General features: G+C 55.7%; 2 protein-coding genes across 3 annotated transcripts; one reads left to right on the forward strand and one right to left on the reverse strand.

Annotated features, from left to right (window-relative positions):
- Positions 1–704: 704 nt before the first annotated feature.
- Positions 705–6,780, forward strand: LOC119103440 (SLIT and NTRK-like protein 3). Its single transcript, XM_037226969.1, has 2 exons — positions 705–792; positions 4,054–6,780. Exons 1-2 carry the CDS (start codon positions 742–744, stop codon positions 5,431–5,433), a joined length of 1,431 nt encoding a protein of 476 aa, XP_037082864.1. The 5' UTR covers positions 705–741; the 3' UTR covers positions 5,434–6,780.
- A 1,461-nt stretch (positions 6,781–8,241) lies between these two features.
- LOC119103883 (17-beta-hydroxysteroid dehydrogenase 13) lies at positions 8,242–16,846 on the reverse strand. 2 transcript variants are annotated; one of them, XM_037227565.1, is made up of 9 exons: positions 16,769–16,846; positions 14,839–15,019; positions 14,181–14,270; positions 13,591–13,704; positions 13,084–13,215; positions 12,331–12,460; positions 11,980–12,103; positions 11,438–11,563; positions 8,242–9,522 (listed from the first exon to the last, which is right to left on the reverse strand). In XM_037227565.1, the coding sequence occupies exons 2-9, from the start codon at positions 14,989–14,991 to the stop codon at positions 9,414–9,416; spliced, it is 978 nt and encodes a 325-aa protein (XP_037083460.1). In that variant the 5' UTR covers positions 14,992–15,019; positions 16,769–16,846; the 3' UTR covers positions 8,242–9,413. The 2 variants fall into 2 exon arrangements, with proteins under 2 accessions (XP_037083460.1, XP_037083461.1); XM_037227566.1 differs by having other exon boundaries at positions 16,798–16,841.
- Positions 16,847–18,065: the final 1,219 nt, after the last annotated feature.

An 18,065-nucleotide genomic window follows, 5' to 3' on the forward strand; every position in this document is an offset into this window, starting at 1 on the left:
TAATGCATCTACGATCTTCGATCCGCCACTTAATATTGTCGCTAGTGTCTAAATTGGGACCCATAAAAGCTTCCAATAGGTTCTAGAGGACTTCACAATGACACTGACTCCGAAGAGATCCATTCAATGCGGGGTGATTAGACGTCAAAACCGCATTAGCGATCATCGTACTTCGTATCCAATTAAGTCAGATAGTCGGTAGCTATCGAAAAGCATCGCCCCATCGCATCGCCTCACCACACATCGCACCTGACATCATTTTCCCGAGGACGTGGCCTTTGTTAGTGGCTCATATTTGTTTCCTTGACGCCACTGCTTGATGACTTGTGATGCCTTGATGACTGACGGGCCTATGACTCCATAAGCGATCCCATAATCAAAAACATTATTGGCATACTGTAATTCGATTTACCGCAAGCCAACCCCCAGGTTCGCTGCCTGGTTCCGCCCCTGAATTCCAGGTGCAGTCGCTGACTGGTGGTTGGCCGCCAAGGCAGCGGGCTGTGACTCATTTCTTCCCAAGGGAGCGCCCGATTTTGTCCATCCGGCGCGACCCAGGCCAGCATCACTCTCCTGCTTTGTCTTTGGTGCCATTTCTGGAACCTGCACCCACCCCTACTGACCTCGAGTTCAGATTCAGCATCGGTGTCCTGCACAGGCCCCTGGCTGCGGCGGAGTTGGTCGCCGCGCAGGTGTGACGGCGCAGCGCCGCCAGACGGACCCGGCACCCCGCCCGCAAGCATGCGACTGGGATTGGCCGTGTCTCCACTGACGCCTGGTGTCCGAACACAGGTGAGCTGATCACCCAGCGTGGCGAGGCCGCTGAGAAAGAGACCGTCTCGATGTCTCTTGATTGTGGCCGCTGTGGCCCTATCACGGCTTTCGTGATGGGCCGAGTGTCCCAGCTATGGTCGCTTTTCCAGACGAGTGACGTAAGAGCGGAGGACCCGTGCTTTTCGTGCGCGTCGAAGGACGCATGTGCTTGATTATGCTCGAGGTGGCGAATTTTTTGTGTCACGTTGTTAGTGGCTCGAAATTATGCACATCGCCGCGCTTTTGGTTGCGATCGTCAGCTGCTGCTTGCAGCACGACGCCACTGCCGGTTTTTGTGTCGCCCACCAGTTCTTTGTGCAGCACACCCAGTCGGGAAACTGCCCGCAAAGGTAGTTTCGGGTTACTGTTCGCCCCTGAGTGGTGCGTGCCTCGTTCGGATGGCGGTGAACCTCCCCGTGCGTGCTGTGCTGTTCGGCAGCCATGACGTGGGCGCGTGTTCAACGGGGTGTTCACGAAGGGCTTCAGAATTGTAAGTGCAATACGAGAGACTTTAAGATAATGCACAGATTGAGGAAAGCGGAGAGCCAGGTGTGGAAAACCCGTATCCCCGTGCTTATCTGACCAAGCAGACGTCACCCTGTCGGGTTTCCCTGCCCGAATTGGCCTTCACGGAATCAATAATGCGTTGGTGAGCCCTGTAACTGGCATCTTCAGCAGCTCTGCTTACCATATTTGTGGCACTTGGGTGTCGTCTAGCACCTGCATAGTGTATCACAGCGTATGGACTCATGGCCCGGTGTCGACACGACCACTGATGCCTGTCTCATAGCTCGCTGCCTGCAGGGGCCCCGCCCCCACTGACTCCAGGCTGACTTCGTACTGGCAGGCCGCATTCGTACGCGTCTCTGTGATCATGTGCACGTTCATGTGCACGTGAGAAGCCGTGGTCGGGAAGGGGACACGACGCATAAATCGCTCACAGCCACGGTGGGTGTCTCGCTCCTTTCGTCTGCCGGCATCTGCAAGTCAGTGGGAGGCCTTGAAACGTTGTCCGTTGTCAGCCACGCTTAACGGGATGCGTCTCACGGAATCGTGACGGAAAGACTCTGACGAGAACGCGCGCGGTCGGCAGTCCCACACGTGACGACAACGTCGGTCTCCGTGACCCCGGCGGTCCCCGCGGTCCGCGCGGCTCTGGCGCGGTTCTGATCGGCACGGTCCGCGCGTGAGGCGTGCCTGGGCGTGACCTCCACGTCCCCCAGCAGCCAGCATCCGGTGAACGTGCTGACCAAACAACGGCCGCTCCGGCTGTGTTGCGCGGTTCTCCAGCGGCCGTGCTGCACCCCAGTGTGCACGGGGCGAGCTGCAGCCCAGCGGGGATGCGCAGAGGCTGGCTGCGGTCTGGCGGGGACGCGCAGAGGTGTGCTGCAGCCCGGCGGGGATGTGCAGAGGCTCGCTGCAGTCTGGCGGAGATGTACACGGGGCTCGCTGCGGCCTGGCGGAGATGTGCACGGGTTTCACTGTGGTCTGGCGGGGATGTTCACGGGGCTCGCTGCGGCCTGGCGGAGATGTGCTCGGGGCTCGCTGTGGTCTGTTGGGGATGTGCACCGGGCTCGCTGCGGGCTCGCGGGGATGTGCACGTGACTCGCTGCAGTTAGGTGGGGGGGGGGGGGGGGGGGGGGGGTACAGGCTTTCGCTTTAGCCCAACAGCTATGTCAGAGGCTCGGTGGAGCCGGGGGAAGGGTATGCACACAGGAAATCACTGCAGCTCGCCGAAGCGAACGCCTACTCGCTGCAGCGCGGCGGAGGCGTGCTGAAACTATAAAGCCCTGTCTTCGGGCCTTCCGAAGTCCAAGTGTGTGTGTGTGTGTGTGTAGCCGAAGAGTCCGTGTAGAGTTGCACAGCAGGGTGGTGCTGTGCATCTGTGGCCAGAGTTCCATCGGTCCGTACGCCTCATCTTTGGAGAGACCCGCGTGCGGAGTGGAGCGTCCCACAACGGTGCTATATGTGGAGTGGAGTGCCCCACAGCGGTGCTGTGTGCGGAGTGGAGCGTCCCACAGCGGCGCTGTGTGCGGAGTGGAGCGTCCCACAACGGTGCTGTGTGCGGAAGTGGAGTGCCCCACAACAGTGCTGTGTGCGGAGTGGAGCGTCCCCACAGCGTTGCCGCGGCAGAGTGGAGCGTACCCACAGCGGTGCTGCGCGCGGAGAGGTGCGCTGCGGCTGCGCAGAGAGCCTCTCCGCCGGTGCAGCCGCGCCCCTCCGGCCGGCGTCGATGGGCGTGACGTGGGGCCACGCACCGGGGCGTTGTTCGCCGGCCCAGGCACGCCACCGGTCACAGGGAGGGCCCGCCCTGTGACGTCTGACCGGCGCCAGGCCGGGGACGGAGCTGTCGGTGTAGCCTCTAGGACCGCACGCCGGGCTCTCTTGCTGCCGATGTGGAGGTTACGGAGTCTGAGTAGATGCTGGGAGTGGTCGGATGCAACAATGGGGTGTTGTCGGACCAGCGCGCGCGTACATACGCACACAGACGTAATGCACACGCATCGGAGCGCATGCGCATGCGCACGCAACCAGAAGTTCTCGGAGTGAGACGCCCGGCACGTCTTGGGAGTCAGTGAGAGCGTATTGGGATCGCGAGACGTCTGAAATCGTTCAAATTGTGTGCCTCTAGCCTGCCTACTGTTTGCATGCAAGCTGAAGCGCTCACTTGCTTCCCCTCCCCCGTCCGCCCCTGCCCCGTCCACATCGAGACGGCAGTACGCAGGTGCCAACCGCGCTGCGAGGTGTGAACTGACGACGTTTGTTCGTGGACGATGTGCTGACCACGCGGTGGAGGCCCAGCGCGAGCCAGCAGCGACGGACCGACACGGACCCGACGAACCTTCCTCATAAAGTGCCCCGAGAGTTGCAGTCGCGGGGTCAGTCCCCTGGCCGCATCGATGATGACATGGCTGGTCCAGTACCACGCGGAGGCGGAGAAATGCCGCAAACTGCGGAAAAGCTGAACTCCTTTTTGGGCCCGGCTAGTTTCATGCCTCACCGCAGAGACATTGGTTAACTTCCACGGGAGTTAGGGGCATGATCCATTCCCGTGTGCTCCCCTTCCTTTCCACGCTTGTGGTGCATCACTGCTTAACAAAAGATCGCGGGCCCGTTTCAGGTGGACCCCCAGGGGACCAGTGGATGACCAAGAGTACGTGCCCCCCCTTTCCCCTCCCTCCTCTTCACCATGTTGCCAGGATCATTGTGTCACATCTAACACGATTCATTATTTTTTAGGAGTGGAGCACCATGAAGGGCCTGGTGATCCTGGTGCTGTGTCTGATGATTGATGGAGGACTGGGAGGCTTCTCGAAGGCAAGGACGAGTAAGAGCTACCTTAAAAACCACCTACTGACCTCGAAGGGCGAAGGGCGAGGGACAAACAGCATCACCCATGCTTCTCACAGCTCCATTCCACTGCCCGGAAATGATGAGGAGGATGTAGACGACGATGATGATTACATTGACGATGACATCTACAAAGTGGACTCTACGGGGTGTCCGGTGCCGTTTGGGGGCCGGTGCCGCTGCGCCATGGCTATGTACCAGAAGGCGGAGAAGTATGTGGTCAACTGCACCAACACGGGATTCACCAACGTGTCTGTGTTGAATGCGCTTCCCGACAACACCGAGGTGCTTATCTTCACTGGAAACTTCCTGGACATTCTGCCGCCCAACCTGTTTGGAACAGAGTGGAACTTTGAGGACATGGAAACCATCGACATGAGCAATAACGGCATCAAGGAAATCGATGGGCAGGCGTTTCACCGGGTCTCCTTCGTGAAGACGCTGATCCTGAACCACAACAGTCTGTACATCGTCGACAGCAAGCACCACCCGCGCGTCTTCAGCAACCTTATCAGCTTGGAGTCGCTGCATCTGACCAACGCCTTCACAGAGAATGTTGACTCCGACTGGTACATGTCCAGCCTGGAGATCATCTTCAAGACCAGCATGCTAACCCGGCTGAAGAAGCTGCACCTCGAGCAGAACGAGCTCCGGGGTGTGCGTGACCCCAAGATCTTCTGCACTCTGCCGTCCCTGGAGCATCTCTACCTGGGCAGCAACCGGTTGACTGACATCGACCTGGACCTGCTCTGCCTGCAGCGGCTTGCGTACGTGGACCTCGAGTACAACTCGATCCTTCGACTTGATTCCAACGCCACGGCGCTGCTGGACAAGCTGACAGCGCGCAACGCCAACTTCGCTGTCAAGCTCGTCGGCAACCCGTTCTTCTGCGATTGCAAAATTAAGCCGTTCTACCGCTGGCTGCTGATGACGGAGACGCGCGCGCTGTACCACGAGAGCTACCGCTGCTTCGACGGCAAGCCCGCCTCCAACAGGGACGTGCCGGTGATGCAGCTGAAGCACATGGAGTGTGATCGTGCGTCGCCGGCTCCCGTGGCGCGCACGTCCTCCGCTTCGTTGGTGCTCGGCGTGCTCGTCTTCGCCATGTGCGTGCTGCTCTCGGTGGTCATCTACATGCAGCGGCACCGGCTGGTGCGCCGGGCCAAGAGCATCCAGCCGCAGCTGCAGACGGCGATCCAGAACGTGAAGCGCGCACGCCAGTACACCAACATCGAGCGCGACGAGGAGGCGCCTGAGGTGTCGGTGTGAGTCGGGGCGGGGCGGCGGGCCGGAGCACGTCGCGGCCATCCCGGCGGCCCACGAGGAGCCGAAAGAGGCCCGTCCAGCGCGATCCGGCTCTCGGACCGGGGCCGAGTGAGGCATGACCAACGAGGCGAGGGCATTGCGGGCCGCGCCGCAGCCTGCCTCAGTGATGAGGCCGGTCCGGTTCCTCCCTCACCGCGCGGGTGCGCGTCGCACGTGGACTACGGACGCGCGGTTACAGCGAAGGCGATGGTGAACAGTCGGCAGCTTGGATGTCCTGAGGGCCGGGTGGAGCACCAGCTGCTGTGCCGTGCTGCATGGCGGCGCCTGGCCTGCGCCTGGTGACGACAGACCGGGATGTGACGCGGTGTGAGCGTCGGTCAGATCGGGCGTCGGTCGCTTCAGTGGGCCATTCACTCCGTCTCTTACTCCGTCCGGGCGGTCTCTTCACTCCGTCCTGGCTGTGCGGCGCTCGCTCGGACGCACCCGAACACGCCGAACCAGGAGCGCGGGCGCATGTCCGCCGAGGTTGTCGTTTGCGTTCGTCCTGTAGTGTTGCGTCGGTCGTGGTGGCGTTTTTAGTTAACGACATCGTTTAGGTCACGACGCATGCTCCAGACCGCTCCACGGATGCGGCCCAAGATCGCAGCGTCTGATCACCTGTATATCCATGTATAGTCTACCCCAGCCCGTGCTATGTCCACACCTAAATGTTTTCCGCGGCAGCCGACACGAGGCCTGGCAGTTCCCTCATTTAACACATTTCGTATTCAATGTCGAGCCGTACATGTGTGCAATGCCGGTCGGCCTGCTCTTCAAGATGAGGCACGTGCCTTGCCAGTCACTCTATCGAGCTTCCAAGTGGGCTGCTGGGCGGCGGCGGCCTCCAGGGGCGACCAGCCGCAGGGCGCCCGTCAGCCGTCGGATGTGTGCGTCACTGGAATGGCCGCGCACGGGAGATAGTGCGCGATACCCTAACAGAAGAGCATGGCTGAGTCTTGGGATGCCACGGCTGCATGAGAGTGATGATACTTTCGCCCAGTGCATGTATACGGTGCGGTGTTAAGCGTAGCCCAAGAACTGTGGGGGGTAAATGTGAATGCTGTGGATCTGGAACGCGTCGCACATACCCCGGTCACAGGAGCTGATCGCGACTTTAAGCGTATGAAATGCCTGTCATATAGCTCCCATTGTGCTTTGGCTATGATACACTATGGAGTGAAACATGGTGCCGTCCTTGTGCTTTACATGCCTTGTATAGGACATTATTTCGTAATTTCATACATTGTTAACATTTGCATAGGGTGTAACTGTGCACGTGGTAAAGTTTAATAAATTAACACCGCCACTTGATGTCGATCCAGTCATTAATTGCCGAAAATGCTTCCTGACGATGAGTCCAGGCATGGTAAGGTAAAAGAAAATGAGCTTTGCGAACTGGCCTGACCAATATTTCTTAAGTTCGAGGTAAGAGAGAGGGGTTACAGAGGAAGCGCAAAATGATCACTCGGTCTGTGGGCCATCAAACATCAGTGAGGTGTTTTTTGGGGATGGGTTTCTAGCGAAGCGGTGACAAAAGTAAACATTACTCATGCATATATCATGTATAGCCGTTATCGAAAGTGCAAGCGACGGAAGTGGTGCTTCTGGCATTTTGTGCGGGTAAGGTCTGCTTGTGCATTGCAACATCGTCTCCAACCAACTTTGGCGGCAGGTGTACACCGTTGTTTGACGCGCGCGCACATACGTGCAAAATGGCAATGCTGGAAAATGGAAACTGTGGCTTTTTTGCGTCTGCCAGTTTCGCTTCCCAGGAGATTCAAATGGGTGGGTGAAATAGTGGTGATTTTGCAGTATTGTAGGAGTGCGTTGCCTGCTCAGAGTGCGAAACTGAGATGCAATCTGTGACCACGGAGACATCATGGCGAGGGAAAGAGAGGAAGAGAGAGGCAGAGGGAGGAAGAGAGAGAGAGAGAGAGGGAGAGAGAGAGAGGAGAGCAAACGCACGCGCACACGCGCACCCATGCAGAGAGAACCGGAGCCGGAGTGGGTCCTGCTCCGTTAAAAGGGTCACGATGAAGCTGGTCGGCGTGCGGCCAGCGAACCAGGCCAGCTCAGCTTCAGCTCCAGATCAGCTCCTGTGGACCAGAGGGATTTGGACAAACTCATAGCTGTGCAGAACTCCCCAAAACCCAACCATCCGGCCGGATCAGGGGCCGACACTCGCTCCAGTCCCTGGGCAGCCCCCGCGACGTAATAATACATAATCCACGTAGTCAGACCAACAACGCCCGCCGCCCTAGGCGCTCCAGGGTCCCGCATGACCGCTGTGCGGTGCACTGCCAGCACGGACACCGGCAAATTTCACAAAGATAGCAGGTCGACGATAAGATCGCACAGCCAACAGGTCTTATCGTTAAGGAAAACGCGCACTCGCTTCGACGCCAGCTGACGCATTCTCATGTTCCGCAAGTCAGTCTGCACCCCTGTCGCTGCGGCCGGGGACAGGAGGCTGTTAGTGGCCGACCTCAGCCGTGCCGCGGCCCAAGGCCGCTCGAGGGTAGGGTCAATGGTGCGGGGCCGTGCGTGTATGTCTCCACCCTCTTGAGGTGCTAGGTCTCTCCCCAGTGCTTTATATTCCCACGATGCAGTTTATGGACGTCGCTTTCGTCGGTTGGTCGGTTGGTCCAGTTGATCGTGTTTGCACACTAAAATGTATTCGCTAATGGCTGTCATTGACCGTCGTGTGTATCCCGGCATCAAACACAGCATCGAATGCACAGTTTACCTCGCGAGATGTGCCATACACCGCTATCAAAAAGTGGACATGTATTGCAGAGCACGTCAGACAGCAGTCCGTTGGTACATCAGCAGCGCCCATATAAAACAACCACCATTGTGGAATGCGAAGCCCGCGCAGGGTGCTTTTAAGTCTTGACACAGTCTCAGGCTAGTAATACGACACCCGATTTCATAAGTTACAATACATAACCGCCCAGACCCGTCTCACGCATCGACACCACAAACCCGTACGACAACCACATGAGCACAAGATAACACCCCCGCTGCAAACAGCAGCCATCAACCGTTAGAGACCACAACCAGAGTCGACCGACTTGGCTGCCTCGACAGACTGGACTGCCGTCCACCGCGGCCACGCTCCGCCCAGACGGACTGGCGCGCAGCGTCCCAAAGGCTTCGAAACGGACGGAGTCTTCCATCGGGGAGGAGCGAGCCGTCCGATGAGCAACGGCGGAGCTTACCACCAATGGGAGAGGGCGGGAGACATGTGAGCACAAGCGTGGTCGGTGATTGGCTATCATACTGCCACCGATCACGACCGCACTGAACACAACGAGCACCGCCGACTCATAACATGGACTGCCTTCCGGCCACTAAACCGACATCTTGCACAACTGGCCAAAGGGCCCGTGAGTATTTCGGTGCGTAAGTACCTGACGCATCTGCACTGCCTGAGTAAGTTGACAGCATAGTGCCCTAAAACACCGGCCATGTTTCGTTAAATACCGCTTTCACCGCTGACGTTACTTGGGTTAAACATCCAAAGACATCACTGAGCTTTGAGTACGGAAGCTTCTGGAGTATTTCAGCCAAACAACACACAATATTAAAGCTAAGCCTCCTGCGACGCAGAGAGGCAGCTACATACGGTGATCCTCCGGAAGCACAAACTGCCCTCCACGGTCGGCGCACTGACCCAACCGTGTCCGCACGAAGGCACCAACCAAGCGCTATGTCAAAGCCACAAAAAGGGCTGCACAAGCCACCAAAGGGGCCACGTAAGCCACGGTGATTTTGAAGCTACCCAACGGCTAGCGTGGCCACCAAATCAGCTGTGAATGCCACACAGGAGGCTGTGCAGTGTACTGTTGGTGGTCCAGACGTCAATGTGCTCTGGGTGGCTTCGGAGAGGGACTCGGGGGCGTCCCTGGCGAGCCCCACACCCTCGTCAGGGACGGTGAAGCTCAGTGCGCGTTGAAGTGGCGCATCTGGTCGGCCACGTCGAACTGGTTCTCGTCCAAGCCCGTATCCAAGAGGTCGTAGAAGCGCTGCTGCGTGCGGCGGGGCCAGATCCTGCCGGGGACGGGCGGGTCAGACAGGGTCAGGTCACACGGGTGACGGTACACTCGGACGGGTCAGACAAGGTCAGGCCATACAGGTGACGGTACACTCGGACGGGTCAGACAAGGTCAGGTCATACAGACGACGGCACACTGCCACACTGAGACAAGAACGCTGTCGGAGAAGTACGGGTCAAACGAGGTCGGGTCATGCAAGCGGCGGGACACACCCTGCTGGAGGACACGAGGCCAAGGTCGGGGCATGCAAGTGGTGGGACACACTCTGCTGGAGAGCACGAGGTCGAGATCAGGTCAAATAAGTGGTGGGACACATCCTGCTGGAGGGTACGAGGTCGAGATCAGGTCATATAAGTGGTGGAACACATCCTCCCGGAGGGCACGAGGTCAAGGTCAGGTCATATAAGAGGTGGGACACGCCCTGCTGGAGAGCACGAGGTCAAGGTCAGGGCATGCACGTGACGGGACACATCCTGCTGGAGGGCACGACATCGAGATCAGGTCATATAAGTGGTGGGACACATCCTCCTGGAGGGCACGAGGTCAAGGTCAGGTCATTTAAGTGGTGGGACACATGCCGCTGGAGGGTACGAGGTCAAGGTCAGGTCATACGTACGGCAGGACTTATTTCGGGGAGACGCATGATCAGACGAGGTTAGATTAAACAACCGGCGGGACACACAATGCCGGAGCCGGTACAGGATCTAGCCAGGCCAGCTACTAGGTACAGTAGGTCACATTACGTTACGCGTTACAGCGACCAACGGCAGTAAAATGACGACAATCCAGGGGCGATGTACTGGGATCTCCCGACCCGAGTCACAATCCACTGCCGATCGCGCCACTGACGCAAAGCCGAGCTGCCAAATGACGCAAAGCTGCCAAATCGCGGCTTAGACTGAGCACAGGTGGAGGAGCATACCGCACCATACCATGGGGCAGGCGCAAAACCAAACATCGCTTTAGCGCAATCCCAAACGAGCCCCACTGTCGGCCCCACGAAGTTATTTCATGAACTTCCCACGGGCGATCCGTGGCAGGCTTAAGGGCACAGTCACCATCGTAGCGCCGGTCCAGGTCCGGGCTGGTCTCACACGGGCCTGGCCTATCCAGTCCTGCTGTTTGAGTGACCGTTTTGATAGGAGGGTATAGCGCTAGGTGACGGCACCATGACGCCCCTCACAGAGAGAGCACGGTCGTGTCACCAACGTTATGTTCACCATTTCCGTGCTACCATGCAAAGCCACGTCAACCCTACCAGCCAGGGTTTTCAGGACATCCCCGACGACAACAAGCACACTGACAAACTACTGCGCCACGAAGCTTTCCGCGACATTTCCTGCCGGCATTCCCCTCACAGCTCAGCGCCATCTGCCCTGTTCTTGGCGCGTCTCCGTCACTTCAGGTGACTTTGCTGACTGCCCCACCACCGGCCCCACCGTCCCACCGCTAGTCCCGCTGTCCTATCACCGATCACACCGCCAGTCCCGCTGTCCCACCTCTGTCTCATCGCCAGTCCCACTGTCCCAACACTGGTCCCACTGTCCCCACCGCTGGTCCCACCACTGTTCCCACCGCCGGTTCCACTGTCCCATCTCTGGTCTCATCGCCAGTCCCACTGTCCCACCTCTGGTCCCATCGCCGGTCCCACTGTCCGACCTCTGGTCTCACCGCCAGTCCCGCTGTCCCACCTCTGGTATCATCGCCAGTCCCACTGTCCCACCACTGGTCCCACCGCCGGTTCCACCATCCTACCACTGGTCCGGGCGCAAATAGCCAATGCAGTTGTCGCGCCCTTAAAACTCAATAACTAACTACCCACCAAAGGTCCCACCGCCACTCCCACCGTCCCACCACTGGTCCCACCGCCGGTCCAGTCAGCACCGTGCCCAGCCGCCCGCGAGCCTCACCGACTGAACAGGAAGAACGGGTACATCCACTTGGGGAAGAACAGCACCTCTTCCCCCTCCATGAGCGCCTTCACAGTCTCCGCGGCCACATACTCCGGCGTCAGCACCGGCGTCAGCCACGGGAACCTGCAGGTGCGGACGACGATGAGCCGGCTTCGGGGACAGCAGTAAACAAGTGCTGTGAAGGTAACAGCTACAGACATTTAGCAGCTTGTGAGAATTATGAGGAGAATTGCCATCAGTGACAACCTTGCAACTGACAGAAAAATAAGTGAGAAAAAGAGAGGAAACGGAAAAAGAAAAGAAAACACAGCTTTCTGAAGCGCATCAGGTCATTTCAGGTAATGTGGCAGGACGAGATACGCGATACCGGCGCCGTAACATGACGAGTTACACGAAAGTAACCACCGCCACCCAGACTCGTCACAGCGCCATAACGACCAACGGGTTAGAGTACATCACTCGACGCCGACCGCGCTCCGTCTTGGACGACGAGGCACCGGACAACCAGCGCCACCTGGCGGCCGGGCGCTGAAGCTGACCTGACTCGCGGGTACTTGGCCAGGCGCGTGTTGATGATGAACGGGAACACGGTCAGGTAGTGCACCGGCGGCTGGCGCTTCTTGCTCAGATGGCGCCCTTCTTCGGTCAGCGCCTCCATGAGCCCTGCGTGAAGAAGTCCGCGGTCGGCACTGTCCCGGATCGTGCAGGACCTCGCCTCCGTCCAATCAACTCCGACCGAGTCACAGTCAATCCCTCTGTCAGAGTATGCGCGGACATCCAGCACAGCTTGCAAAGCAGACTTCATGATGCGTCCGGCCAAACATGTTTTAAGGCGCAGCAGGGCGCCAGGCCGGGCGTCGCTCCCGCTGGCGGACCCGCAGTTCACTGACCTCTGACAGCATGTTTGGAGGCGCAGTAGGGCACCAGGTTGGGCGAGCCCATCAGGCCGCAGTTGGAGGAGATGCTGATCACCGTTCCCCGGCCGGCGCGCTGCATGTCCGGTAGCAGGGCGCGGAGCGTCTGCAACCCAGCCACACGGCTACGTTAGACGGACGTCGTCGCATCTGTATCATGGTGTACCTTGAGTGCATCCACAAGCAAGCGGCTTTTCTTGCATTTGTCGCTATGGTGATCGGTGGATTCTGTGATCAAGGATGGGGTTACGTTCGAGATGGGCATAAAGGCTAAGATGCAAGGATGTTTAGCACGGGACATGGCCTAAGTGACGTCAAGGAGTAGAAGTTCGCTCCTTGGCAGCCACAGGGTACTACGCTCGACAAACGCGAAACAAATGAAACAAATGTAGCCTAATCGTGCAACACAAACGTTTGTGATTCTTCAGGCCTTTATTCCTCAATTTTTGCCAGGGTTCTAAGCCCCCTCCACTTGCCTGGTGTGAATACATAATGTCACACCTGAGGCAAACAGAGAACGAAGTAACTAAAACAATAGGCGCGTGAACTGCATTTTACACCAAGTACAATTATTTTACCCTAAACCAAGGCCAACCCTTTGGCCTTACACCACGCACAATCCGCACGTACATCGTAATACAAGTCCCAACCAAATCCGAAAATGCACATTGACGACACCTTATAAAGGCATCTACTCCCAGCTGACGCACTAGATCTAGTGCTTCATACCCAGTACTGGGAGAAAACGTTGACATTGAAAATCCTCTTGATCTCCTCTGGCGTGTGACATAGAAACTGCTTTGCCGGCATGATGCCGGCGTTGTTCACCAAAATGTCGACGAAGCTGAAGTCTTCTCGTACCTACAACAGCGGACGTGTGATCAAACAATAAACGCTCCCGCCGACCAATAATGTCACGGCGAGCACCGGTCATGGCCGCAGACTGAAGACAGACGCGGCTCAGACAGACCACAACAGACCGTAACGGACCGCCAAAACCACCAAAACAACAACAGCAAAGCATCTCACACACGTGAGCTCAGGACGTCGCGAACACCCTCAGCCTGTTTACATCTGCACACAGAAGAGCACCACGAACATCTGCAGCTTTGCAACGAATACCACGAGCAAGCAGGTTCCGGCACGGTGCCGGGGGGGGGGGGGGGGGGGAGGGGACAGACCGGACGGGGAGGCGGCAGTGCAGGAGCCATCGGCCGCGCCCGGTCGGTGACTGACCTTGTTGGCCGCCCTCTCCACCTGCTCTCGGTCGCTGACGTCCACGCAGTAGGCCGCCGACCGCACCTGTTCGTAGGCCTTCTGCACCTCCTCGGCCGTCGCCTGGTTCCCAGCCTGACGCAGCCAGTCGTCGCGCCCGTTACGGTTACAGCCGTCGGCGCCAGCCAGCCGCTGGCGGCGGTGGGTACCGCTAGGCACCCACTCTGATGTACACTGACCCTACATCTTCTGAAGGAAGCCTGCATCACGTCCACTTGGGCTACACCCAGCACATTTATGCACCCATTCGGTGGTGGTACTAAACCATGTTTCTCACAGGAAATGTTGCAGTCCCCACAGCTGGCCAGATGGACTATCACAGCTTGTCTAACCCATTGCAAATGCTAGTATCAGCTGTGTCGCAGTCATGATCACCAGCCACCACGATAGCACCACTAGCAAACCCACAGCACACGTACGACACCAGTATAATCAAGAGTGACTTTGTAAGTGCACTCAAGCTCAGCAGATTCAAATTAGATGCAAAAATGAGAGGTGGTGAATGGTGATAACATGCTCGTAGTACGGCATAAACTGGCAAAGACCAATACCTCTTCAACATCCCAACAGATGACATTGCATCCCTGCTTAGCAAACGCAAACGCCAATGCTCTGCCAACGCCATTAGCTGCCCCAGTGATCTGAAACACCAGCATGGCACATTACTAAGTGAGGTTACAGTGTACATGATTAACCACAAACATTGTTATCACAGGTTCCAAAAATACTGGCAGATATGAACTGAAGTTGTGTCAAACCAAAACATTGCTTGAGAATCTGCCCATTACAGCTGGTTTGTTACACAATTCTTCCCTTGGTGGAATCTGTTAGTCTTCAGTATTTGTGAGCTTTTTCATCCAGATGTAGACCTGACTTAAACTCATGTTCTCCAACTGAACCAAATCTGAACATTTACCTTTTTCATGTCTCTCCATCATGAGAGGCAAGATTATATTATGACGAGGTCATAATGCCACAAGAGCAGCTGCTTGCTCCAACATTTTGCATGTAAAAGCCCAATGATTTGTATAGCACACCTTTACAAACAGTCACCTGCTGTTGAAAAGTCCATGAACCTCTGATTAATAGTGCAAAGATGTCCACTTCTAGAAAGCATGACAACCCAGCATGACTCAGCCAATTTTCACATAGTGCACACAGGACACTCAGAATGCTGCCTCACTCATAACATTATTATGGGATACTTACCAGTACTGTTTTGCCACAAATGCTCTTCATAGGTTTGTCAAACACAAGGTACAAAAATGTCCATACAACATCCCAGTAGGCTCCCCAAAGGAACTCCAGGATGTCCAGCGCGAGGACGAAGAGCCGAAAGATTGGTGTCACCAGGTAAATCATTGTCACTTCCTTTTGTATGCAAAAAAGGCTGAAAAACAAATCATGGAATCATATCAATTTGCACCTAGCCAACAATCTATCAACCTTTCTTGGGTACCAAGTGTCCCAAATGATAATATATTGTGGACCACCTTTTGGAAATGATAGACACTCACGGTCACAGTTTCCTCTTCAAAACAGCTATAATGAAGAGCATAACACACAGCTATACTGCAGAGAAAAACAACTTAAGAGCATTCTCCATGAGTATGTTGGCCTTCTTACATTGCAGCACTGCTGTTTTCCATAACATACTGCAAAATTACAAAAAAGAAACAAAGAAAGGGAAAAAAAATTGCATAATGCTAAGGGCATGATGATGTTTGATGTTACAGATATCGCCAGTTAACTTCTTAGAGTCCACAGCACTAGGGATCTCTCACATGTCACATAAATCATTACTGCAGACATTACAATTTTAGCAAAATGGTAAATTGAAAAATGTGATCATAGATTAAGCCATGCTGCAGGCAAGGAAGCAAATCAACTTTGAATTGCTTGAGTCATGACTATGCTAGAAAGCCTGCTGTGCTTATGGCAAAGATTCATGACTTAAGGGCTGGTGTCAGTAACAAGCCCATCATGCAATGCTTCAATGTTGATGTGATGAAAATTTTAAATGCTGCTCAGTACATTGGCACCCTTGATTCCACACCACACTAACAACCGCTCACTAACACCACGTGTTCTTGCAAATGTCGATGTAACAAAAAGTGGACTTGCGTGTCTCACACATGAACAGAACACCAAGATACGTTCCACAATCGCGACGCTACAACCTTCCAGGTGCATACTGCAGCACAGGCGAAGCACTGACGAAGTACTTAATGACTCCAGTATGAGACCAAATACCAAAAATCTCTTAAAACATCGTCATTCAAGAATATTAGGTTCTGCCCATTACCTAGCCTGCTGATCACTCCCTCCCGCAGGTATGCAAGGAGGCTTGCCAATTTTGGCACCAATTTGCCCGTGCCCGGAATAGTAAACATGTTTTCATCGCGATGGGGTTCCTGACAAACGGCTCCGTTGCGGGACATTCGTCGCCAGGGAATGGTGGCAGATTCACCGTAACTGCTGCCAAATCTAGCACACAATTCCGATTTACTGAAATATCTTTAAAAGTATGAATCTTTCTGAAGATGATTCCCTACGATGATTTTTACATGATTCAAGGCAACTGCGGAGACCGAAATGTTGAGTTTTGAAGTAAAACATTCCACGATTTGGCTATCGCACCGAGTGACACGTAGTAGTTTCAGCGAGACGGGACACCCAGGCAACCACTACGTTGGGTTTTATGTGAGGCGGTGACTAACGCGAGTGCAGCTCGTTTCGTCCGGAACCGTTTCGTTTTAAGGCATCAATTGCATGCCGTCATTCAGCACAAAATTATTTTGCTCTTCTTTATCCCCATGCTAGTCACTGTCGCCGGAAAATTTAAGGTATCCTACAGGACAAAGACTACGTCTCCCTCAACTCCACTGTTTCCGAACTTCATCATGTAGTCTATAAGTTCCGCGTAGAAAGCGGACAAAACTAATAATGCATCCATGCAAATGTGTTTTGAAAAAGTCCCATATCATACCACTCAAAGCGCAATTAGTACAAAGACAACAGATCACGAACGGAATGCGACCCAAACAGCTTACAGACCCAAACGTCAGCAACCGAGCAGAAACGTCACGGCTGCACGGTTGCCAAGGTTTACCCAGCGATGAAAAGTCACAAGACTCACAAATCTAGTCCAGTGCTGCAGTGACAGACGTGTTCAGTCGCAGGCGTGCGCCACCCCTATCCGCACGACGTCGCTACACTGGGCAGTCTGTAACGCCAGCTGTCAGTGTGGGGGGCACAGTGGCGGATCCAGGACACCGTATCCTCCAAACACGCACTGTCACTGGCGACAGATGCTGTCGACAGTAACACTGCCGCAGAACGAGGTGCCCATCCTCACCGGTATGCTACGCGGGTACCGCCGCACCCGACACGCGCGGTACGATAGACGAGTACCACCTGTACTGGGGTTATGCTAAGCGAGAGCTGCCATCCCTCACAAAGCGTGATACGATGCGCATCGGACACGTACCGCCGCCCAGTGCGCGCTGACCGCGCCCCTGGCCCACACACGCCGACCTTTGTGCCCGGGCATTGGGTGCGCCCGCCCGCCGACTGGACTTTGTCGCCGCCGAACTGATGACAACACCGTTTGAAGGGGCGCGCTGGAGGCCGGCGAACTCCGCGTTCGGTACCGACGGCTTCGTGACCTGCTTTGGGTCCGGCATGCCGCTTACACCGCCGAATGCACTAGCTATCGCTCCTGTTGGAACGCCATGTAACGCGCGCCTCAAGCCTACACGCATCCGAAGAGCGGACTGAAAAGTGCACCCCGCGTGCCATTATGACGCACAAAGGATGAACCGCAAGATGACGTGTCGTGTATGACGACGGCTGGACCATGTCCGCGCACGAATGGCCTGCAGTTTAGAGAAAGGGCTTGCCTGTGTATCTATAGCATGAACATGACTACTCATAACTTAATATGAGGCTCACGCACCGCTTGCTTGCCACCGGTTGGCGCCAGCAAGACACGGCACTCGCTGCGGGGGGTCTGCCCTGAAGCCGCCGTGAGAGACGTAGCCAGCTGAGTGGAGATCTGAGGACGGTGTGGTTGTGGTTGATGCTCTTTTGGATTCCTATCCCTGTACCGGTTTCACATTGACATGTGTTTAGCATATTTCACTCACTTCAACAGTGTTTTTGTTGCTTTTCTACTTGTGTATCTGGATTTGTATGTAGCTGTAAGGACATTTACCCATGAGCTTTTTTGTAGTGATTCATCATCATGTACTCGACGCCGATCCGTGACACCCATGTTATGTATGGTTTTAGATGAAACACGCGATTCAAACAACTGCAAAGAGTGGCATTCCAATGCTGCCTCTATCGTTTTAGAATTCTTCCCCAGCATGGCGGCAGGTTTTCGTTTCCGGCTGCTTTCACAATACTTCACGGACGGGAAGTGCCTGAACACT

Source organism: Pollicipes pollicipes, unplaced genomic scaffold (assembly GCF_011947565.3).
Source record: "Pollicipes pollicipes isolate AB1234 unplaced genomic scaffold, Ppol_2.1 Scaffold_5724;HRSCAF=6776_pilon_pilon_pilon, whole genome shotgun sequence".
In the NCBI taxonomy this organism is placed as follows: Eukaryota; Metazoa; Arthropoda; class Thecostraca; order Pollicipedomorpha; family Pollicipedidae; genus Pollicipes; species Pollicipes pollicipes.

Excerpts from the sequence above, each read along its gene's own strand:
- LOC119103883 (XM_037227565.1), bottom strand. The coding sequence starts at position 14,991 with ATGATTTACCTGGTGACACCAATCTTTCGGCTCTTCGTCCTCGCGCTG. Across the intron at positions 12,461-13,083 it reads ACGTTTTCTCCCAGTACTGG|ACGCTCCGCGCCCTGCTACC; the intron begins GTATGAAGCACT and ends GCTGGGTTGCAG. Across the intron at positions 9,523-11,437 it reads CCGTTCTTCCTGTTCAGTCG|GATCTGGCCCCGCCGCACGC; the intron begins GTGAGGCTCGCG and ends CGTCCCCGGCAG.
- LOC119103440 (XM_037226969.1), top strand. The coding sequence starts at position 742 with ATGCGACTGGGATTGGCCGTGTCTCCACTGACGCCTGGTGTCCGAACA. Across the intron at positions 793-4,053 it reads CGCCTGGTGTCCGAACACAG|GAGTGGAGCACCATGAAGGG; the intron begins GTGAGCTGATCA and ends ATTATTTTTTAG.